This window comes from Cololabis saira, chromosome 10, assembly GCF_033807715.1.
Source record: "Cololabis saira isolate AMF1-May2022 chromosome 10, fColSai1.1, whole genome shotgun sequence".
NCBI classification, from domain to species: domain Eukaryota; kingdom Metazoa; phylum Chordata; class Actinopteri; order Beloniformes; family Belonidae; genus Cololabis; species Cololabis saira.
The window spans coordinates 9,756,171-9,780,458 of NC_084596.1; the positions used below are offsets into that span (position 1 = coordinate 9,756,171).

Sequence of the window (24,288 nt, forward strand, 5' to 3'; positions counted from 1 at the left end):
CCACACGTGGGAGGTTAGTGTCGCTGGAAACATGTGCTCACATGGAAGGAAAAGAAAAATATAATGCGGCGTTCCGCAAGGACCTATCTTAGGACCCTTATTATTTATTATTTGCATAAATGATTTTTCATCAGTTTGTACATTTTCTTTTCCAATTTTGTTTGCTGATGATATCAATATGATTTTATCACATACTGATTTACAAACTCTAATTAATATACAAATGAAGAAATGATGAGAATCTCAAAATGGTTCCAACTCAACAAGCTTGCATTAAATATCAAAAAGTCAAATTTTATAATATTTTTAGGTAGGGGTAGGAAATATCTTGAAGATTATATTAGAGTAGCAGTAAATGGAAATGAAATTTCCCAAGTCTCACATACTTGTTTTTTAGGTATTTTGGTTGATGAGAAATTGAATTGGAAAAAACATATACATTTCATTCATAATAAAACTGTGAAGTCATTGGGCATCATCAGCAAACTGCAGAATCTTGTTAGTATTTCTTGCTTATTAACTCTATATTATTCTATGATTTATCCTTATTTGATTTATGGTAATATTGTTTGGGCAAATACATACCCTTCCAGTCTTCATCAACTTTATTTAATGCAAAAACCATTTGTAAGACTGGCAACTTGTTCTAACTCTAGGAACCCTCTACTCCTCTGTTCAGAAAACTCAAAATTATTTCAGTATACGACATAAATATTCATCAGATATGTGTGTTTTTCCTTTTCCTTTACCACTATCGTTTAGTAATTTTTTCAAATAATCATATAATACTAGACGAGTTAATTATCTTCATCTTCCTTTTTATAGTATTCCCTCAGATATCGTGGTAACAGATATGGAACTCCAAATCTCACATTATCAAAAGCTGTTTCTCTAGAGATTTTTAAAAGAAATTCATCACCTCATTTAATTCACATTTAAAAAATGTCACAAGTTTTCTTTGTTGATTCTTTTTGTTGTTGATTATTTTTTGTGTGTTGATGATCTGTAACTACTATATCATAAGTTGCATCAAAGATCCAGATGCAAGAATAAACAGAAGAGAACTATATAAATAATGAACTTGACAATTAGAATAAATGACAACAAACTCTGAGGCCCTTCCCCTTCCCCATCAAAGCCGGGCTGCAACGACAAAGCATCACAAACCCCCTAACGGGGCCCTTTCCTAGTTGTCACTGGCTAGTTGACTAGGGGGTCCTGAGGGACGGCTGATTCACAATTTGAAAAGATGAAGGGAACATCTCCCTCTGGACACACGGAAAGAAAAACAACAGGAGAGGATGGAAAGAAAAAAGGTGACGTGAAGTTTGGATTAAGATAGTTATGTTATTTATTATTTATTTTATATGTTAATTGTTTAATAACAGATTTGGTTACTGATCTGTGGTCCTGGACTTCATTCATCATGATTCTGTGGGGCCCCCTGGTCTCTCCTGCCCAGGGCCCCCAGGGGGGCTAGAAACACCCCTGAGTCTGCTGCAACGTTTATCACCGCTAACTCGCTTAAAAAGAACCCACGCTGCCACCTAGTGGTGGGTGGTGTAATTACAGGGGGACTAAGGCCTGTCCCAATACTCCCCCTCACCCTACTTTTCATCCCTACCCCTAAATTGTGCGCGTTCTCGTGGGGGTAGTGGTGTCCCAATTCCTCTTTTCACCTAGTGGTAGTGTGCTTATTTAGCGGTAGTGCTTATGAATCTGGCCCTACTGGTCGAGGAATTTCAGATGCTCACTAGCTGAACTAGGGCCAGAAAAATGTCCCAGAATGCTTTTCGTCGTCATTTGCGGACTGAATAAAAAAAACAAAAACATGGTGGACATTTCTTATTTTTTAGTGAATAAAATCAATATTTTGAGTTAGTTTCTGCATAAAAATGCATTTTGATTACATTTCTAGCGAGAAATATATATTTTAATTTCATAATATTCACTCAGTGAATGTATATAATCACTCGTTTGCCCGTTGTTGCGAAGTCTTTTTGAAACCTCGCCAGAATAAAGGCTGATTTATGGTTCCGCGTTACACCAACGCAGAGCCTACGGCGTAGGTTACGCGGCGACGCGTGCCGTACGCCGTACCCTACGCCGTAGGCTCTGCCTCGATTTAACGCGGAACCATAAATCAGCTCCGGAGCCGGCAGGCAGTGATCCTGAAATCTTCGGAGCAAATTTCTTAACAGGCGTAGCTACAACTGTTAGATTTCATCTATTAAACCAACATTTATTTTCTTAAATGATTTATTTCAGCCAGCGGTAATTCTCCACAAAGCTGCAGGTTTCTCCCCCGGGCGCAGCGCGATCACGTCTGAACTCCGGCCGCTGCTGCTCTGATGTTTTCATCTCCGAAAACATCGGATCAAATTTCTTAACAGGTATTATTTGGATAAACTGAGCCCAGGTTGGGGATCTTAACGGTTGCTTTTACGCCTGAAAAAATATTAAGACTAAGCGCTACAGCTGAAATCAAAACAGCTTTTAGCTCTGGGCTTCCTGATATGTTGTGACGTATGTGCAAACGTAACTACACAGTCGCTTACGTACCTGAACTTAAACCACGCAGTGACGTAGCACGCAAAATTTAGGGGTAGTGCTGAAAAGTAGGGGTAGTGGGAGTATTGGGACATGGCCCTGGGAAGATTACAAGGGCCCTAAAGTTTGTGGCTTCTTTTTTCAGGGGTAGTGGTAGAAAGTAGGGGGTGTATTGGGATTGGCCCTAACAGTCACTCGGAGGTGTAAACGGAGTACGACCTTCCTCACACGGCTGGATGCTTTTATTTCCGTCTCACTTTGGCCTTCGTATCTGCAGCTTTATTCTGCCGCCGGCTCAATTAAAGCTTCATCTGGAGGAAGAGGCTCTGCCAACTTCAACGACAGCTACGTATCGAACCCCAACATAGCGGCACGTCGCTGTGGCACGGACGGAGCGTTTCAGGCGATGCCAAGTAGCTCGGTGGCGCCACATGGACGACGGCAGATGGAGGAGGAGGGATGTTTGTTCTCTGACGGCTCACTTTAGGGATTAATAACAATCACAGCCAATTACACCGTTTCTGACGTAAAGACTATTACTGATCTCAACGCTTTTTGATTAATTATAAGTCTTAAAGAAAAAAAGGAAAGGTTCAGCGAAATGAAGGTTCTTTTATAATTGACTTTAAATGTTAATATCCCATTAAATGCACTTATTTCAGTGTCGGCATGCCTCATGCATTTGTTATTTTCAGTGCATTTCGATTTGAGTTGTGTAGTTTTGATCAGACGGCCGTGTCGGGGGAGACAACCTGGCAAAGTTAGGGTGACAATTCGGAGAGAAAAGTGTCAGACTGGTTACAGAAATAACTTTAAACTGACAAAGGGAGAAATGAACAATTCCCTGAGCGCCGAATAATGACAATCACATGCAGAAGAATTCAGGAATATCAGAGACAGCATGTTAAAAGCACATTTAGTGAAGGCATGACTTCATCTCAGCTACGAGCAGCTCTGATCGTAAACGTCACTCACCCGTATCGGTGTCGCACCACGTCCCGGCTCAGCCTCTCGGCCAGGTAGGCTCCGATCCGGTCCAGCTTCTCCGGGGCCGACACGGCGTAGAAGGTCAGCTTCTCCATGTCGGACTTACTGAGGCCATCCTGAGAGGAAAACACAACGCAGTATGAAGCTGGAGACCTCAGTCTGTAACATGTGGACCAAACAAGGTGCTGCACTGGTCAGGGGGCTGACCACGCCTCCTAATGCTCTGGCCACACCCCATTAAGGCTCTAGCCACGCTTCCTAACCCTGCATTCACACTGAAAGCATCACGGGCGTCAGGGCCGCCGCAAGGGGTTTGAGAACCGTGTGACCGCACGGGGCCTCACACTATGGGTGTTTTGTTTTTTTTTTCAATTTTCTTTCCCTTTTTTCCCTTATAAATATCAACAGTCACGTTCCATTTAGACCTAAATGTGTACTAGTCTGTGCATATCAATAAATATATGTGCAATGATGCGCGTGTCTGTTGTTCAATACAACTGATCAGACCAAGCGCAGACACAAGCTGCTCTGATCCAGACGGTGGAGTTGGAACAAACTGTCACACAATGTCGAGAGAACGAGACAGATTCAGGAAAGTTCCATCAGGGGATGAAAAAAGAAAAAAACTAAAGAAAATGGAAGAGTTTAATGCCTCTCTGAAAGGATCGTTTGATAAATTTGTTACAAAAATCACCGATCTGACCGGGTCTCAAGCAGCCGTGGGGCCCCGCGTCGAGGCAAGAGATGATGATGAGGCAGGGGAAGGTATCCAGTATTTTGCTAATTGGAAAGTTAAAATTGCGCATATAGACACCCGATCTGACCCGAAAAACCCCAAAATTTCGCGAGGGCCCCCCCCGGCCATTTCGCACAGGGCCTCGCAAATCTCCCAAGCGGCTCTGACGGGCATCATAGGCAGCCGGCTGCCATTCATTTCCTATGAAAACGCGCGTCGAGAGGCAGCGGGAGCAGCGCGTCAATTTGAAGTTGAAAAATCTGAACTTTATGCAAATGAGCAGCAGCGAGGCCGAGGCAGCGTCCAATCACAGACCGGGATTCCCGAAGCAAGAAGCCTCAATGCAGATTGCACTTTCGTGTACACACAAACGTACACTCATTCAACATGCATACGTGAGCATAGCTGTGAACGAACAAACTTATTTTATCAGATATTAATATATTTCATCCAGCAAAATGACATTTTAGCTGATTTGACTGCCGTTTTTACCTGAACTGCTCATGTGAAACATGAACTAATGGTTGAGGGGCTGGACGGACTCCGAACTATTTTATTTGCTACATTGATCCAACGCAAAATAATTAAAAACCGTGCTTATTAATAACAAAACACAGTTTAAACATCATGACCAAATCCGCTCCGACCCGGTGTGTCAGTGATCAGCGCAGACAGACTGCAGCTTCGCCTGAATTATGGTTCCGCGTTAAATCGACGGCGTACCCTACGCCGTAGGGTCTGCGTTGGTGTGACGCGGAACCATGAATCAGCCACCGGGAGCAAGGGCTCTGGCCGTTGATGTTGATCCAGAACTTGTTAAGGAGCATCAAACTCACTCTTATCTACGCGGAAATAACGCTAAAATATAAAGAAGGTGTCCCAAAGTGTGATCTATGGTGAAATAGGAAACTAAAGATGTGCACGCTATATGTGTAGGCTGTTCCCACTGTTCCCTCCAGTTCTGCAGCGCAGCTTTAGCCCCGCCCACTGCAGCTTTAGCCCCGCCCACTGCAGCTTTAGCCCCGCCCACTGCAGCCGTCAACAGTACATGCCGCTTTCAGTGTGAAAGCACCAAGCAGCGAGATGCTGCTTGGTGGAGATTTTTGACGCTTTCAGTCACGTACTACGCAAGCGACGTTGCGGTTGGTGGTGCAGGCGAACGGACGTGAACGGACTCGAACGCAAGCACTAACAGCAAGTATATCCCAGGCCTAAGGCTCTGGCCACGCCTCAGAAGGTGCATAAAATAAGACGCAGGAACTGCAGGAACTGGCCAACACGAGATAGCTAAGGACGGCAGTATCAATAAGCCCCGCCTCTCAAACGCAGGTGAGCCAATGGCTGCTGAGTATCAGTTCCTCAGGGACCGGCACTGGGACATCTGCAGCTTTCAGTTTCAAAAAAACCACTGGAAGATCCTAAAGTAATTATCTGGGGTACCTTAAATATCAAATATAAACTTAAACATTGGTGTTTTACGTGTAAATACTCACTTTGGGGTCCTCGGGGAAGATGTTGTCCACCAGGCGTTTGTACCTCGGCCTCAGCGGCCCGCAGCAGCCGCACACTCCTGCAACACAAGCAGGAAGACGGTTAAAGTTCGCCGTGACAGCGCCATCGGGGCTAACCGGCGCCATTAACGTGAACGAGGACGACCAGGTTAGTCAAACTGGGTTAGTTAGGATTTATGAGCCTTTTCCAGATCAATGTACACCAACAACGACTCCTCTAAGAGCACGGCTGATGTCTTTCCCTCTCGGGGTTGTGTCAAACACACACCTGAATGCTGCTTTTATTAAAGATGATGATGAACATCCAACAACTGCAGCTCCTGAACCCAGAAAGGCAGTGAGGGGTACTTAGTGTTACCCACAGAAATTTAGTCTTTTCTCTTTTTGCTTCACTTTTTAAAAATAGATTTGTTGTATTTGGCTGATAAGATTTGCCTTATGGTTGACGTTAATCAATCAATCAATCAATCAATCAATCAATCAATCAAGGGCATATTGACGTCCACAACACCGTGTACTTTCTCGTGACACTTTGAACCCAAATTCATCTCTACTGGTCACAAGTGGTTTAATGTAATATTATAATAAACAAATAATAGTATATAAATAATACAATAAAAAATATTGATAAATAGATAATAAATAAATAATACAATAAAAATAAATAAATAACTGGTTTAATGTGATATAATAAACAAAACAAAATAATACAAATATTGATAAATATTGATATATTGATACAATAAAAGATATTGATAAATAGATAATAAATAAATAATACAATAAAAATAAATAAATAACTGGTTTAATGTAATATAATAAACAAAACTAAATAATACAAATATTGATAAATAGATAATAAAATAAATACATAATACAATAAAAGATATTGATAAATAGATAATACATAATAAAATAATAAATAATACAATATAAATATTGATGAATAGATAATACATAAAAAAGAATTATTGACAAATAATAGATAATAATAAATAAATAAATAATTATAAGTAACAAGTTCAGATCAGTGAGTGCAGATCCCCATTTTAGCAAAGAAATATGATTAAACTGATGCAAATACAATAAAAACAACGTTGAAAGTTTTAAACATCAAACCAGACACAGAAAGCAGATGTGAGGCTCTTTATATTCATTAAACCCAATTAAACGACAGTTTTCTCAAGCATTTTAATGAAAGTATTGATCCGAACTGTGAAAGCTGCATCAGTGATCAAGTTTGATGCTAATGTTCAAATTCCTTCCCCCTCATCCATAAACAGTAATTAATATTAACACAGTAACAATATTAAGAGTAGAATTAGTCACTGGATGTGATTAAGTCACTGAGATTGAAAGCTGTGCACGTGAGTATGATTTCTGGTTATTGATCACTGATCGGGGCGTCGGGACGATCACGGCTGGAAACTACACTGCAAAAACTCAAAATCTTAACAAGAATATTTGTCTTATTTCTAGTTAAAATGTCTCATTTTTAGTCAAAAAAACTCATTACACTTAAAACAAGACTCATCACTGGAAAAAACAATAATTTTCACCTGTTTCAAGTATTTTCATTTAAAATAAGTAGAAAAATCTGCCAGTGGAAGAAGATTTTTTTTGCTTGTAATACGAAGATAATACTTGTCCCACTTGCAGATTTTTCTACTTATTTCAAGTGAAAATTTACTTGAAACAGGTGAAAATTGTCAAGTTATTTTTCTGGTAATGACTTGTTTTAAGTGTAATGAGATTTTTTGACTAAAAATGAGACATTTTAACTAGAAATAAGACAAATATACCTGGTAAGATTTTGAGTTTTTGCAGTGTATGATCCAGCTGCAGGTCTGGCAGCGTCTGAATCCTGATCAATACTTTGATCCGAGCTGGTTTACGGCGGTCAGACTCATCGCTACCGAGCGCCGGAGCCGGCAGGAGGCCCAACATCCAGATGTTGCAGCTCCGACGGTTTTCAGGGCCGATAATCCACTTCCATCATCAGATCAACCTCAGAGAGGCCGGGGACTGCATTTCCCAGAATGCCGTGCTGCTACCAGAGCTGCCCTCGCGCCACACTGACCTCTCAACCCCCCGACACCTCCAGAGGGATGTTTGCAGCTAATGAGCAGCCGGAGTGACGGCAGCCTTCCCCTCTGAACTAAGTGTGGAGTTGATTCCACTTCATTACGGCTCGTGTCAACAGTCGGTTGTCACGGCAACCGTTTCCACTGCAGCATCCTCATTAATGTCCTGCAGTTTGAGGTTGTTAGAGCGCCGGGCGACGGCTGGGGGCGACGGCAGCGGGAGCGTTGGGGGGGGGGGGGTGCTGTCGGGTTTAACGGGACTGTGCTTTAACAAAGATGGTCATGTACTACGGGAATCACTACTACAAGTCTGCAACTACTACTATCACTCTTGTCATTATGAATGAATGAAAACCTTTATTGATATGATATATCATATGATATAATAACCTTTATCTCCCTACTAACCCCATAGGGAGATTCGGTTTGTCAGCCAGCAACAGAACAGTTTAAGAAGAGTTAAAATAAGTTAAAAAGAGTTAAGTTAAAAAGCAGAGTAGATTAGTTGGTAATAAAAACAGTTTAAGAGAATAAAAGTCCAGTACATGTGCAAGAGCAAGTAGTGTGAAAAAAGTGCAAGTGTGCAAAAACACAAGTCCTCAGATCCCCCGCCCCTGTCTGCGGTGGTCCGTTGGCAGTATTGGTAGTATTACTACCAATACCACTACTATAACCACCACTACTTCAATTCAATTTTATTTATATTGCCTCCATTACAACAGAAGTTGTCTCTAGGCACTTTTTAGAGACCCAGAACATGAATACACTACTAATACTACTATTACTACCATTACTACTGTAATGTAATTACTACTACTACCAATACTATTACCACCACCAATACTACTACTGTCATTACTACTAATACTGTCATTACTACTACTACTACCAATACTACTACCACCATTAGTACTACTGTCATTACTACTAATTAGTGGTGGGGAAAAATATTGATATTGCAATATATTGTTGCACTCTCTATTGCAATAAATAATCGACAAACTGGCGGCAAATATTGATATTTTATTACAACACACATAATGGATTTACGCGGTTGTCACCGCACTATTGTTCATGCACTTTAATTTGTCCAGCTGTACAGTGTTTACATTTACAAGCCTAGGAGGCAGTGAGGTACTATGCAAATGCACTTTCTTTGTACATTGTATGAAGTTTTGGCATTAAATAAATGCATAACTACAGACGTTTTTCTTTTTATGGGTATTTTTTCTTTTTCAGTCACATATATCGTGATATATATCGTTGATGAAATTTCTTACAATATATTGAATATCGTGTATTGTGATATTATGGTTATCGTGGCCCACATATCGCCACAGTATTGAAACGTGAGTTACCCGTATCGTCCCACCCCTACTACTAATACTGTCGCTGCTGCTGCTACCATTTGTACTACCGTCATTACTACTACTACAATCACCACCACTACTACTACTGTCATTACTACCACGGCTACTCCTTATGTCTGTTTGTCTAGTTAATTATTATCTATTATTTCCCAGGTGTGTGAAAAGAAGCCGGAGCTGATGGAACTGGGTCTGACTGGACAGAACGACGAATCTGTGCAGTATTTATATATTTATATATATATTTATACATCAGACATGTCTTCATTCCTCTGGGTGACCTGCAGACTCACTGCAGCCTCCCGTCACTGCCGCAAACTCGGGGACTTTGTTAAAAAACGTCACTTAAAAAGGACAAACTAACTAAGAATTCATGCAGCAACTTTAAAAAGCATCACCAGAACAGTTTGAGTGCAGAAACTCATCTCCTCATGAACCTGCAGAGCTGCAGCCTGACGACTGAAACCTGCACTGGACATCAGTCACTGCTTGTTAACATGTCATTTTAGTCACTATATTCTGCTTTCTGATGACAGAAATACAAATAAAAATGTAAATAAGGATGTTTTTATTAGAAATTAGGTAAAAAAAACAGTAAATATTGATAAAGGTCATTAGTTCAAATCAAAATACTTTGAGTTCTGTAGTCTACCGTCTATATTATTGTGTTTTTTCCAGTATATGCCATTTATTGTAATTATATTCTGATGAAAAATTAAAGGCATATTATCTCTTAGCACAAATGCACACACACAGCCAAGTAAATGTGCAGCAGCTAATTCCCGTTAACGCAGGTTTTCCTTGTGTGAAAATGTTAAATACAGAGTTTCCTGCAGCTCTTTCACAGAGAAAAACAGCACAGAAAGTAGCAAATCTTTGCAAATGCGGGAAGCCCCGTTTTATCCATTTTACCGTTACCGTAGCAACGTCACAAGTTAACAGAGGGCATCAACTCTCTCAGACTTCATTTACGAGAACGATAAAAATAACATTTGTGCAAATAGGTTCCTGTAAAGCACAATAACGGTTCTGTTAGTTTCTCTCCAGGAATAAATGAGAATAAAAGGGAAAGTTGTCTCTACTATTGTCATTTACCCTTGTGCTGTCTTCGGGTCAGGGAGGGGAGGGAGGAAGGGAGGAGGAAGGAAGGAAGGAGGGAAGGAAGGAAGGGAGGAAGGAAGGAAGAAAAGAAGAAAAGAAGGAAAGAATGGAGAAAAGAAAAGAAGGAAGGAAGAAAGAAAAGAAGGAAGAAAGGGTGAAAAGGAAGGGAAAAAAGAAGGAAGGAAGTAAGGAAGGAATGAAGGGAGAAAAGAAGGAAGGAAGGAAGGAAGGAAGGAAGGGAGGAAGGAAGGAAAAAAAGAAGGAAGGAAGGAATGAAGGGAGAAAAGAAGGAAGGAAGGAAGGAAGGAAGAAAAAAGGAAGGGAGAAAAGGAAAAAAGAAAAGAAGGAAGGGAGAAAAGGAAGGAAGGAAGGAAGGAAGGAAGGAAAAAAGAAAAGAAGGAAGGAAGGAAAAAAGAAAAGAAGGAAGGAAGGGAGAAAAGTAGGAAGGAAGGAAGGAAGGAAGGAAGGAAGGAAGGAAGGAAGGAAGGAAGGAAGGAAGGAAGGAAGGAAGGAAGGAAGGAAGGAAGGAAGGAAGGAAGGAAGGAAGGAAGGAAGGAAGGAAGGAAAAAAGAAAAGAAGGAAGGAAGGGAGAAAAGTAGGAAGGAAGGAAGGAAGGAAGGAAGGAAGGAAGGAAGGAAGGAAGGAAGGAAGGAAGGAAGGAAGGAAGGAAGGAAGGAAGGAAGGAAGATGGAAGGAAGGAAGGAGAGAGCAGGAGGAAAGAAGGAACAGGAGAATTAGGTCATTTTGACCCAAAGACAGTACGAAGGTTAAAGGAACGTTTTCCAGCCTCTTGCTGATTTAAGTCAGCATTACTAACGATGCTGAATTACAGTTCCTGAGAGGAATTATTGGAGTACGTAGTTCATATGTACAACACCTCTGGTTCTTATGTGGAGATATTTCTTTGGTCTTGGTCAGATCCGGCTCTGAAAAGTGAAACCTGGGAGACGACGAAGGCCTTCGTCTTCCAGGCGTCTCACTCAGAGTCGGACACGGTGCTCCGTCACCGCCACCACATCCTTCACCACTTATTTACAAGCCTTCGCTCTGGGAGACGTGGAAACAGACGAGCTGAAGGAGCTGCAGCTCCGCCGCCGCGAGGCGTTCAGGGACAGACGGAGAACGTTAAACTCATACTTATTTGAGTTTTTAAACTTTTAATGCACGTGTATTTATGGATTTTTGTGTGTAGAAGGCTTTTTGAATTCTTAATTTACAAGTTACGGATAAATCTAAATCAGCAGAAATCAGATAATACGCAAACACAAATGTTTTGAGTCGATGTTTCTGTCCATAGAAAGTGAACCAAACCAATTATTCTCAACATTTTGACTTTTTTCTCGAAATTTTAACTTTTTTGACATTTCAGGTATTTTCCATCTCAAATTGTGTTGAAACTGTGTAAATAAAAAATGTTTTAAATAAATGACAAAGGTAACGAGGCACTAATTAAAAATAAAAGACGATAAAGACGGACACTTCATTCAAAAATACATCCTTTAACGAGCTTTGCTGCTGAGTTTTTCAGAATCAGAAATAAGTTTATTGCCAAGTCGTTAAACACACACAAGGAATTTGTTGCGGTGATTGGTGCAATACAAAAGAACAAATAATATTATTAAAAGAGAAAATGTACAACATGTTGGTTTTTAAAGGATTAATGAGTCTGTTTTATTTTGTAATTTACATTTTAGTCTCGTTTTTATTCCTCTACGATATTGCATTATATACAGGACTGTCTCAGAAAATTTGAATATTGTGATAAAGTTCTTTATTTTCTGTAATGCAATTAAGAAAACTAAAATGTCATACATTCTGGATTCATTACAAATCAACTGAAATATTGCAAGCCTTTTATTATTATTGATTATTATTAATTATGGCTTACAGTTTAAGATTAAGATTCCCAGAATATTCAAATTTTTTGAGATAGGATATTTGAGTTTTCTTAAGCTGTAAACCATGATCAGCAATATTAAAATAATAAAAGGCTTGCAATATTTCAGTTGATTTGTAATGAATCCAGAATGTATGACATTTTGGTTTTAGTAATTGCATTACAGAAAATCACAATATTCTAATTTTCGGAGACAGTCCTGTATATATTTAATCATCGTTATCGTCACATGACCAGGATTTTTGTTGCGTCTCGTCTCGTTTTATATTGATAAAGGTTCGTTGACGATGATATTTAGTCATAATTTTCGTTGACGACAGTAACTTCACTAACCACTAATCCTCCTCTGATTGCTTCGTCTGGACGGGTCAGACATGTTTCACCTACCGGAGCGGATCAGGCCTCGCCGGCCGGAGCCCCGGTTGTAGTTGAAAGCTCCGTCGGCCTCGGTGCGAGGGACCTGCCGGTACCGGGCCAGGAGGGACGGCATGTCTGCAGGGGGTTTTATCCAGACCGTCGGCAGCTGCCACCGTTCAGGTGAGACCAGCTCGCAGGTGAGACCAGCAGCAGTCACACCTCTGAGAGTCCACCGCTCCAGCCAATGAGCAGCCGGCTGAGACCTGTGACCCGCCCCGGCGCGGTGAGGAAGACGAGACGCCGCTCGGCCTCAGGTTACGGCTCCTGTTATCCGATGAGCCGGGATAACAGAGGAGCCTCTGCGCTGGAGCCGGGTCTCCATGCAAATACGATGCAAATGTGGCTCAGCGAGGCCGACGTGTCGCCTGACGGACGGGGCGGTGACGGTTGTCGTGGAAAAACCATCAAACGCTTTGACAGGTTCTTTCCAAACAGGTGAATAACTGACTGAAACTGAGTGTCTAGGTTACAAAGAATTCCGATTTCAGTAGATTTGATTAAAGGGGACCTATTATGGCATCTAATACCTATTTTAAACAGGCTTTAATGATCTTAAAAACAAGATTTTGATTGTTTTTGCTAAATAAATTAGAAATTCAGCCTCAGCCAAAATGTTGAAATTGGACAAATTGTATTGGACCAAAAACACAAAAAACTAATATGTCTGGAGCCTGAAAAAGTTGAAATGTTAAGAAAAAAGTCGAAATGTTGAGAAAAAAGTAGAAATGTCGAGAAAAACATTTGAAATGTCAAGATTAATGTTGAAGTAAAATCTCGAGAAAAAAGTCGAAATGTTGAGAAAAAAGTCAAAATTTCAAAAAAAAAAAAAAAAGTCGAAATGTCGAGAAAAAAGTCGAAATAAAAAAGGAAAAAAAAGAAGAAAAAAAGGAAAAATAGAAAAAAAAGGAAAAAGAAAAAAGGAAAAAAAAGTCAAACATTTTTGAAAAAGCTCCAGGAGCCACCAGGGCGGCGCTAAAGGGCCGCAGGTTGCCGACCGCTGCTCTAAACCATGTCTTTATCTTCCCATTCTCTCTCTCATTATCTATGCAAGATTCTGCGAGATTCTGAGGGGGCGGGGCTATGATAATGAGGCTCTGTGCTGATTGGCTGCCTGAATGACGGGATACACCGCTACGAAGAAATGGAGGAAGCTCCGGCCGGCAGAGTTAGTTGTGGGCGTGGTTTCACGCATCGGAGGCCAACCGATGTAAATCGCATCACGTATCACTCCCGTCGGTACGTAACGACAGGAGCAGAATCTTATTGGCTCGTAGATCCACATCACACTGGACGGCTCATCCGGGCGGCTGTACAGACACTGCAGAATCTGGTTGCTTTCCTCCTTCTCTGAGTTGGCAGGCTGAGGGGAGACCACTTTACATATGTTAAAGCAGGAAAAAACCTGTTTTTCATAATAGGTCCCCTTTAATTAAACAGTTAAATGTAAACGGGACAGAACCGGTGCAGCATGACGATGAAACAAAGGAAGTATAATGATTTTAAGGCACAAAGGATGAGTCATTGTTACTATTTGAGTCGACAAAAACATCTTTAAGGTCAGTGTTAATCTTTTTGGGGCAGACTACCAGTCTGTACACTATTACACACTATTAACCCTTTTCCATCAAACACTCAAAGGACTTTCACCTTCCTTTATGCCGGACTTCACACAATCAACAAACTTTAAAAGACAGAGGCCCATCCCTACGGAACAATTTACCTACATCACTAAAATAAATATATTCACTGGCTTTGTTCAAAAAACACTTGAAAACATTCTTTATTTAAGATTAGAAACACTTCTGGAGTTGTTAAATTGTACTTTTTTCATGCAATTATCCTACATCTTCTTCATTTTTCCTATCTTTCAATAATTCAGTATTGTTTTTCTTTTTCATGCTAAATTGTCTTTTTCTGTTTTATATTATGTATTTATATATGTTTTATAAGGGGGAGAAATTTTCATAAGCCTTTTTGGCTCCCACCTCTCCTGCACAATTTCATTTGACCATTGTTTTTATGTTCCGTTTTATGTGCAAATAAACTAAACTAAACTATAAACTAGTTCCAGAGCTGGTTCTGGTTCACAACTCGTTCAACTAGGAACCAACTGAGAACCAGTTTGAGAAAGTTGAACAACCAGGTATCTGCTCTAATAAGACTTGCTCCTCGTAGCTCCTCCGTGGACACATCTCTAAAAGACAGGTTGTCTCCTCCTCCCATGATGCTTTGCTGCATCCAGTCTTGCTGTTGCCGTTGGTCTGAATAACTCCACCCCTCCGATTACGTAAGTGGTTCTTTCCTCTAGAACAGGGGTCTAGAGCCGCATGCAGCTCTTTAGCGCCGCCCTAGTGGCTCCTGGAGCTTTTTCAAAAATGTTTGACCTTTTTTTTCCCTTTTTTTCCTTCTTTTTATTTCTTTTTTTTCCTTTTTCTCTTTTTTTTCCTCCCTTTTTCCTTTCCTTTTTAATCTCGAAATTTTGACCTTTTTTCTCAACATTCCAACTTTTTTCTCAACATTTCGACTTTTTTTTCAACATTTCGACTTTTTTTTCAACGTGCATAATGAAAACAAAAATCTTCCCCCAGTTATAATTAATATAAATACATACAGCATGTGTTGCTTATACAAGATTTCTAGCCAAGATTTTTCATTTTTTGCGGCTCCAGACATTTGTTTTTTGTGTTTTTGGTCCAATATGGCTCTTTCAACATGTTGGGTTGCAGCCCCCTGTTCTAGACCAGCAAAGAGTTGGTGCTACGTTGGAACCAGTTCTTCTGGCCCGCAGCCAGTTCTTTGTCAGTGGAAACAGAAAGCTGGTCCCAAACTCAGCACTGGCCCAGAACCAGAACCAGAACCAGAACTGGAACCGGTTTGCTGGAAAAGGGGTACTGTAAGTCGGCCAAGGCCATATTTTGCTGCACAGCCGGCATTTAACTGCTGGGACTTGCTGTTCCATGTCAACAAACTGGGCCGACAAGAAGAATCCCAGTGATTCAACACAAGAGTTCGATCTTTAAACTTGAAAACATCTTCCATGTTTCCTGGCAGTAAACACACAAACGCACCACAGGAGAACTCCTCCAGCAGCGCCGGGCGCTTTAATCTTCCCCCCCGAAGCCTCCGCCGGGTCGGAGTCTGGAGGCGCCAACCACCCCGGGTGTTATTAACCTCGCCAGATACAAGCCGAGCATTCTGGGAGATTGTTGCCCAGCAAGATATTAGTAGACAACAAAAATCGATAATAAAAATAGTCACTGACGAATTTAATTGTTGAAATAAATAGAGTGAGACATCACCTTCTTTCCCATCTCTGCAGAGTTACATACAGGACTGTCTCAGAAAATTAGAATATTGTAATAAAGTTCTTTATTTTCTGTAATGCAATTAAAAAAAAACAAAAATGTCATACATTCTGGATTCATTACAAATCAACTGAAATATTGCAAGCCTTTTATTATTTTAATATTGCTGATTATGGTTTACAGCTTAAGATTAAGATTCCCAGAATATTCTAATTTTTTGAGATGGGATATTTGAGTTTTCTTAAGCTGTAAGCCATGATCAGCAATATTAAAATAATAAAAGGCTTGCAATATTTCAGTTGATTGGTAATGAATCCACAATGTATGACTTTCTTTTTTTGTAATTGCATTACAGAAAAATCACAATATTCAAATTTTCTGAGACAGTCCTGTATCAACATTAAGGCTCATTAGAAGATGTATTTTTTAATTAAGTCCATCTTTCTCATCTCTTATTGTTAATTAACATAATTTTAACGAACGGATGCAAATTTAAAAGCTGAGAGTTAAATAAGCAGTTTAATAATAATTATCCGACAGATTTAGAGGAGGTCCTGGTTCTGGTTCTGGTTCATTCATCAGCTTGCACAAACCCAGACACCGACCCAGACCCGCACACAGCCGCCCCGTTGTCCTGCTGCCGGCCCGGCGGAGCGGATGTCTGGATTTATTCTTCTTATAAAGAAGTGTTTGTTTCGGTCCGGTTCCTGCCGAGACCGCCAACACTTCCACGAGGGGCCCAGTCGGGCCGGAGATGGACACAAGTCCTCGAGTCCTCAAATCTAGGACCGCCGCCCGCGTCCAGGTCCACCAACACCTGGTTCAACTTATCGACTCAAATACGTTCTTACGGGCCCCTGATGGTTAAAACATCACAGATTGTTCTGTTCATTTATGGTAATTTTGTGCAACACAGATAATTTTAGTTTAAAGAAAGTTTTTGAGTCTAAAAGAACGAGCAGATCCTGATAATTTAAGGTGAATGAGGCAGAAATAACCACATAGATGTGATCAGGATGTGACTGGGAACTCATTGTTGAGGTTACTGCATGACACTGTTGATACAAACATAACGCCAATCTGCATCCTTTTATAATTAATTATAATATTTAAAATGATCTTATTGTGAAATATTTGCAGGAAGTTGTTGGGGGAACGCTCATTATATAAAAAAAGACAGCGGATGTGACAGACTCTGAGCCACCGGAACAGAAAAACAGCAACAACAGACTTGATAAAGAAGAATCTGTCCCGTTGGGATTTACAGGAACTGATTCGGACCTTCAGGAGCTTTTTATGTGGAGAGATTCTGTCAGACCGGGCCTTGGAACCAGAACACACGCAGTTCTGTCAGAGTTTTGGGTCCTGGACCCCAGAAAGGTGGAGAACCGCTGACGTAGAGAAGCACAGGTGAGTATTTACGGGGACTGACCTCCAGCTGCAGGAGGGAGACTTTAACCTCGTACCGTGTTTGGGTCAAAATTACCTGATTCTCCTGTTCCTTCTTCCTTCCTTCCTTCCTTCCTTCCTTCCTTCCTTCCTTCCTTCCTTCCTTCCTTCCTTCCTTCCTTCCTTCCTTCCTTCCTTCCTTCCTTCCTTCCTTCCTTCCTTCCTTCCTTCCTTCCTTCCTTCCTCCCTTCATTCATTAATTGTTTCCTCCCTTCCTTCTTTTTCTCCTTCCTTCCTTCCTTCCTTCCTTTTTCCCTTCCTTCCTTCTTCTTTCCCTTCCTTCCTTCCTTCCTTTGCCCTTCCTTCCTTCCTTCCTTCCTTTTTTCCCTTCCTTCCTTCCTTCCTTTTTTCCCTTCCTTCCTTCCTTCCTTTTTTCCCTTCCTTCCTTCCTTCTTTTTTCCCTTCCTTCCTTCCTTCCTTTTCCTTTCCTCCCTTCCTTCCTTTTCGTTTCCTTCCTTCCTTCCTTCTTTTTCCCTTCCTTCTTTCCTTCCTTCCTTCTTTGTAACCCTTCTTTCCTTCCTTCCTTCTTTATTTCCTTCCTTTCTTCCTTCCTTCCTTTTTCCTTTCCTTCCTTCCTTTTTCCCTTCCTTCCTTCCTTAATTCTTTTTTCCCTTCCGTCCTTCCTTCCTTTTTCCCTTCCTTCCTTCCTTCCTTCCTTTTTCCTTTCCTTCCTTCCTTCCTTCCTTTTTCCCTTCCTTCCTTCCTTTTTTCCCTTCCTTCCCTTTTTTCCTTCCTTCCTTAATTCTTTTTTCCCTTCCTTCCTTCCTTCCTTCCTTTTTCCCTTCCTTCCTTCCTTCCTTTTTCCCTTCCTTCCTTCCTTCCTTCCTTCCTTCCTTCCTTCCTTCCTTTTTCCCTTCCTTCCTTCCTTCCTTCCTTCTTTTTCCCTTCCTTCTTTCCTTCCTTCCTTCTTTGTAACCCTTCTTTCCTTCCTTCCTTCTTTATTTCCTTCCTTTCTTCCTTCCTTCCTTTTTCCTTTCCTTCCTTCCTTTTTCCCTTCCGTCCTTCCTTCCTTCCTTTTTCCCTTCCTTCCTTCCTTCCTTCCTTTTTCCCATCCTTCCTTCCTTCCTTCCTTTTTCCTTTCCTTCCTTCCTTTTTCCCTTCCGTCCTTCCTTCCTTCCTTTTTCCCTTCCTTCCTTCCTTCCTTCCTTTTTCCCATCCTTCCTTCCTTCCTTCCTTTTTCCCATCCTTCCTTCCTTCCTTCCTTTTTCCCTTCCTTCCTTCCTTCCTTCCTTCCTTCCTTTTTTCCCTTCCTTCCCTTTTTTCCTTCCTTCCTTAATTCTTTTTTCCCTTCCTTCCCTTTTTTCCTTCCTTCCTTAATTCTTTTTTCCCTTCCTTCCTTCCTTCCTTCCTTCCTTTTTCCCTTCCTTCCTTCCTTCCGTTTTCCCTTCCTTCCTTCCTTCCGTTTTCCCTTCCTTCCTTCCTTCCGTTTTCCCTTCCTTCCTTCCTTCCGTTTTCCCTTCCTTCCTTCCTTCCGTTTTCCCTTCCTTCCTTCCTTCCGTTTTCCCTTCCTTCCTTCCTTCCTTCCTTCCTTTTTCCCTTCCTTCCTTCCTTCCTTCCTTCCTTCCTTCCTTCCTTCCTTCCTTCCTTCCTTCCTTCCTTCCTTCCTTCCTTCCTTCCTTCCTTCCTTCCTTCCTTCCTTCCTTCCTTCCTTCCTTCCTTCCTTCCTTCCTTTTTCCCTTCCTTCCTTCCTTCCGTTTTCCCTTCCTTCCTTCCTTCCTTCCTTCCTTCCTTCCGTTTTCCCTTCCTTCCTTCCTTCCTTTTTCCCTTCCTTCCTTCCTTCCTTCCTTCCTTCCTTCCTTCCTTCCTTCCTTCCGTTTTCCCTTCCTTCCTTCCTTCCGTTTTCCCTTCCTTCCTTCCTTCCTTCCTTCCTTTTTCCCTTCCTTCCTTCCTTCCTTCCTTCCTTCCTTCCTTCCTTTTTCCCTTCCTTCCTTCCTTCCTTCCTTCCTTCCTTCCTTCCTTCCTTCCTTCCTTCCTTCCTTCCTTCCTTCCTTCCTTCCTTCCTTCCTTCCTTCCTTCCTTCCTTCCTTCCTTCCTTCCTTCCTTCCTTCCTTCCTTCCTTCCTTCCTTCCTTCCTTCCTTCCTTCCTTCCTTCCTTCCTTCCTTCCTTCCTTCCTTCCTTCCTTCCTTCCTTCCTTCCTTCCTTCCTTCCTTCCTTCCTTCCTTCCTTCCTTCCTTCCTTCCTTCCTTCCTTCCTTCCTTCCTTCCTTCCTTCCTTCCTTCCTTCCTTCCTTCCTTCGCTTCTTGGGGGAAACACAGGAGCTAAACTTTCCAACCGTCGTTCAGCTCATTGACATTCACTTTTCTTCACACAGGAGAAGTTTCACTGTTTCAGACGGACGTCTCCAGACAGCATCGTCTTCCTTCACCTTCCCCGCGGCGCCGTAAACACAGAGCGCTCCGCTCCCCGTGATGAACGAGGGACGTTCAGACTGAATTATGATCCACATGTAGATGAGGATTCACCGCCGCGGCGCCGGGAGCTCGTCGTGTTTAAATATGCAAGACGACGGAGGGAAACAGAGACGAGTCGCAGGAAATCTGTGACGGAAACTTGAGCAGCTGAAGACGGACGTGGATTAATAAACAATAGTTAAAGCCCTTAAATTCTTCATGAAGTGCGGTAAGTCACTGTCGTACAGCAGGTTGCTGATGGAAACGATGAAATATTCAGGACTGGACAAGCTTTTCAGGGATTTCTTCCTAGAAACGCCAGCTGCAGGAGCTTGTGTAACAGGACAAGCGTAAGTGTGATTAAATGGGTCTTAATTGATCATCCAGAGAAGCAGCTGCTCAGCTGGAGCTCAGCGCTGCTCCTGGACCTCAGGGAGGAGACGACAACCAGACAGCTTCACGTGGTGGTTATGGTGTAGAGACCATAGACCAGGGGTCGGCAACCCGCGGCTCTTGAGCGCCGCCCTAGTGGCTCCTGGAGCTTTTTCAAAAATGTTTGACCTTTTTTTTCCTTTTCCTTTTTTCTCTTCTTTTCTTTCTTTCTCGAAATTTTGACTTTTTTCTCGACATTTCGACTTTTTTCTTAACATTTCGACTTTTTTCTTGACATTGACTTTTTAAGAAATTTTGACCTTTTCCTCGACATTTCGACTTTTTTCAAGAAATTTTGACTATTTCCTCGACATTTAGCGCCGCCCTAGTGGCTCCTGGAGCTTTTTCAAAAATGTTTGACCTTTTTTTTCCTTTTTTCCTTTTTCTTCTTCTTTTCTTTCTTTCTCGACATTTCAACTTTTTCCTCGTCATTTCAACTTTTTTCTCGACATTTCGACTTTTTTCTCAACATTTCAACTTTTTTCTCAACATTTACTTTTTACTTTTTTCTCGACATTTACTTTTTTCTCGACATTTCGACTTTTTTCTCAACATTTCAACTTTTTTCTCAACATTTACTTTTTACTTTTTTCTCGACATTTACTTTTTTCTCGACATTTTGACTTTTTTCTCGACATTTCGACTTTTTTCTCGACATTTCGACTTTTTTCAAATTTTTTTTACTATTTTTTTCAATATTTCGCCTTTCGCCATTTGCCTTCATTCTAAGGCTGATACAAGACTTTTCATTTTTTGCGGCTCCAGACATATTTGTTTTTTGTGTTTTTGGTCCAATACGGCTCTTTTTTGCGTTGCCGACCCCCTGCCATGGACATATAAACACAGACTCGTTGAGTGTTGAGTGTCGGCACGTTGTTGTGATACGTTAACGTGTCCGCCATATTGGATGTGGCACATTTACCAGTACGGTAATCCCTGGTTTTTCGTGGGGGTTACGTTTCCAAAAAGGAACCGTGATGGGTGAAATCCGGGCAGTAGTAACTTTTATTTTTTTAAACAATTATTATACGAGGCTTCAAATTGCAGAGATCAGCACCGCGACCCCAGTAACTGGATTTGAACAGGAGAAAATGAAAAATACAATAAGTACAGTAGGACAAATTGTAATTATTTCACTGCTTTCCTGACTGCCGCTGCATCCTGACTCGCTCTATAGTCCTTTTCTTTTCCCAAGAAAAGAACATAGTTATGGGTAGTTGTCGTCAATCTTTTTTCTTCTGGGTAAAAAGATTCTTATAAACAGACATGTCGCCATCGATTTGAGAACTTTATCGGGAAGACTGTTTAGCCAATCAGAATGCAGCGTGAAAGGTGAACCGCGTTATAGCGAGGGATTACTGTAAACCGATGAAAGGAAATTATGGAAGCAATTCTGTAACAAAATCCAAATTAAAATGGATTAGCAAAAATAATTTTTCATTTTCCGATTAAAGCCGCAATTTTTGAATCAAATAACATTTTCAATTTGCATTTTCATTGTCTCAACATCTGAAATGGACTGAACTTCATAAATGTATTTACAAACTGTTCCCTACTTGTAAAAATGATGCTTCCAAAAGAATACGACCATCACAGATTATTGTTTTGTAGTTTGGTCAAATATAGAAGAAATTACAAGTGGCAGAAAATAAAGCTGCACGTTGTTGCTCTATTGTGTCCTTATAGATCTAAAGTGTCCAGCAGCAGAATAATCTAGGCTGGTTGTCTATAAGACAGAGGTCTACTTATACTTTGTTAAATTTTCTGAGGAATGTACTGGTGCCACGATCTCCGAAACAACTGGATGACAGATTATATTATCATTTCTCTCATCATGGTTACAGTAGAATGACATCAGAAAGGAGGTTCATACCACCGAGGGTGAGCCATGGTCGGCTGGAACTCTAGACCAGGTTCATATTTCTCTCAAGTAGCAAAGATCGGTTTAAGATTCAGTTGAAACAATATCTTTTAAGATTCAATGAATTATTATTTGACCTTTGGAAGGAACAGAATGAAGTTTGAACAGAATTACAGGTAGTGTAAACCCTATCATAATAAAGGTGAAAAGTGGTCAAGAATTGTAAGAAAAGGTCATTTCAGGCAGGTTTTGTTTATGAAGGTTTTATTTGATTTATTTCTATGTATTTATGTCTGAGAATGATGGTGATTTAGTTTTATCCTCTCTGTTTGTGACTAAGGGAGTTGTGTCTATTATTGTTTTGTTTGTCATGTGTAATGTACGTCTGTTATGTATTAACCCTTGTATTAAACTGTCTTTAGGTCAAAATGACCTAATTCTCCTTCCTTCTTCCCTTCCTTCTTTACTCCTTTCCTCCCTTCCCTTCCCTCCTTCCTTCCTCCCTTCCTTCCTTCTTCCCTTCCTTCTTTACTCCTTTCCTCCCTTCCCTTCCCTCCTTCCTTCCTTCCTTCTTTCTTTTCTCCATTCCTTCCTTCCTTCTTTCCTCCCTTCCTTCCTTCTTTCTTTTCTCCCTTCTTTCCTTCTTTTCTCCATTCCTTCCTTCCTTCTTTTCTCCATTCCTTCCTTCCTTCTTTTCTCCATTCCTTCCTTCCTTCTTTTCTCCATTCCTTCCTTCCTTCTTTTCTCCATTCCTTCCTTCCTTCTTTCCTCCCTTCCTTCCTTCTTTCCTCCCTTCCTTCCTTCTTTCCTCCCTTCCTTCCTTCTTTTCTCCATTCCTTCCTTCCTCCCTTCTTTCCTCCCTTCCTCCCTTCTTTTCTCCCTTCCTCCCTTCTTTTCTCCCTTCTTTCCTTCCTTCCTTCCTTCCTTCCTTCCTTCCTTCCTTCCTTCCTTCCTTCCTTCCTTCCTTCCTTCCTTCCTTCCTTCCTTCTTTCCTCCCTTCCTTCCTTCTTTCTTTTCTCCCTTCTTTCCTTCTTTTCTCCATTCCTTCCTTCCTTCTTTTCTCCATTCCTTCCTTCCTTCTTTCCTCCCTTCCTTCCTTCTTTCCTCCCTTCTTTCCTTCCTTCCTTCCTTCCTTCCTTCCTTCCTTCCTTCTTTCCTCCCTTCCTTCCTTCTTTCTTTTCTCCATTCCTTCCTTCCTCCCTTCCTCCCTTCCTCCCTTCCTTCCTTCCTTCCTTCCTTCCTTCCTTCCTTCCTTCCGGGAAGGGTTAAGTGTTCATTTGTGTATAAGTCGGACCCCTAGTAAGAATAGCTAATGCTGTTGCTAATGCGGATCCTAAATAAAAACAAACAAAAGCTGGTTTCTGGTTACAAATAATCTTCATGCCCTTTTGATCTAAGCCCAGCAAACTAAATATAAGTACTAAAGTATTCCAGAGCAGCTTGCAGAGGGCCGGCTCTCTGTTGTCGTGCCGCCCCCCCCGCCGAGCATCATCACGCTGATCCTGGAGGAGAAGCCGCTCACATTCAGGCCGTAAGTGGCACATTAAAGCAGGAACCACATTAAAGCAGGAACCCCTGGTTCCCCGGTTAACTAACAGAGGGGGGGCCGAGGCTGCGAGGCCCCCAGGACCGAGAGGGGGGGGGGGGGCGTCTGCAGAGCATGCTCCATCCATCTCTGGGAAAATTACAACCACCATGAGACTGAAATCAACCAGGGCTGAAACGATTCCTTGAATAATTTAGGTAATTCGATTACAAAAAATGATCGAGGAATTTTCTCTTTCTCGAGGAATTGTTTAATTTTGCAGCTCAAAGCAGGTATTTCTACCGACTACGTTTAATGCGGCACAACGCGCGTAACTAGAGGTGCCACCTTTCAGAAATAGAAATAAGGGACACCCGATTTCAGCAGCGCAGGCGCCAAAAAAAAAAAAAAGGGACATCCCCAAAACTTCTAAAATGTATAGAAATGTATTTTATTTTATATGAAAAAACAAAATGCTTTGATTTAAAGTTTAAAGTGCTTTAATAGCATTGAGCTTGCATGACTGTACAGACAGACAACCATGTAGCAACTGAAATATCCTCCTATGCTACGTATGTCCATATCAGCCCAGATGTAGAATATACATAAAGGTGAAGAATATGGTGTAAAAGTTAATTTATTTTAATAATTCAACTAGAATATGGTGTAAAAGTT

General features: G+C 41.3%; 1 protein-coding gene across 4 annotated transcripts in view; it reads right to left on the reverse strand.

Annotated features, from left to right (window-relative positions):
- Positions 1-24,288, reverse strand: part of efr3a (EFR3 homolog A (S. cerevisiae)) — a 121,952-nt gene that overhangs the window by 61,207 nt on the left and 36,457 nt on the right. For all 4 annotated transcript variants that reach the window (XM_061731665.1, XM_061731664.1, XM_061731663.1 and 1 more), the window contains exons 3-4: positions 5,767-5,843; positions 3,526-3,653 (exon numbers count right to left, since the gene is read on the reverse strand). In XM_061731665.1, the coding sequence (XP_061587649.1) occupies positions 3,526-3,653; positions 5,767-5,843 (205 nt within the window). The remainder of the gene's footprint in view (positions 1-3,525; positions 3,654-5,766; positions 5,844-24,288) is intronic.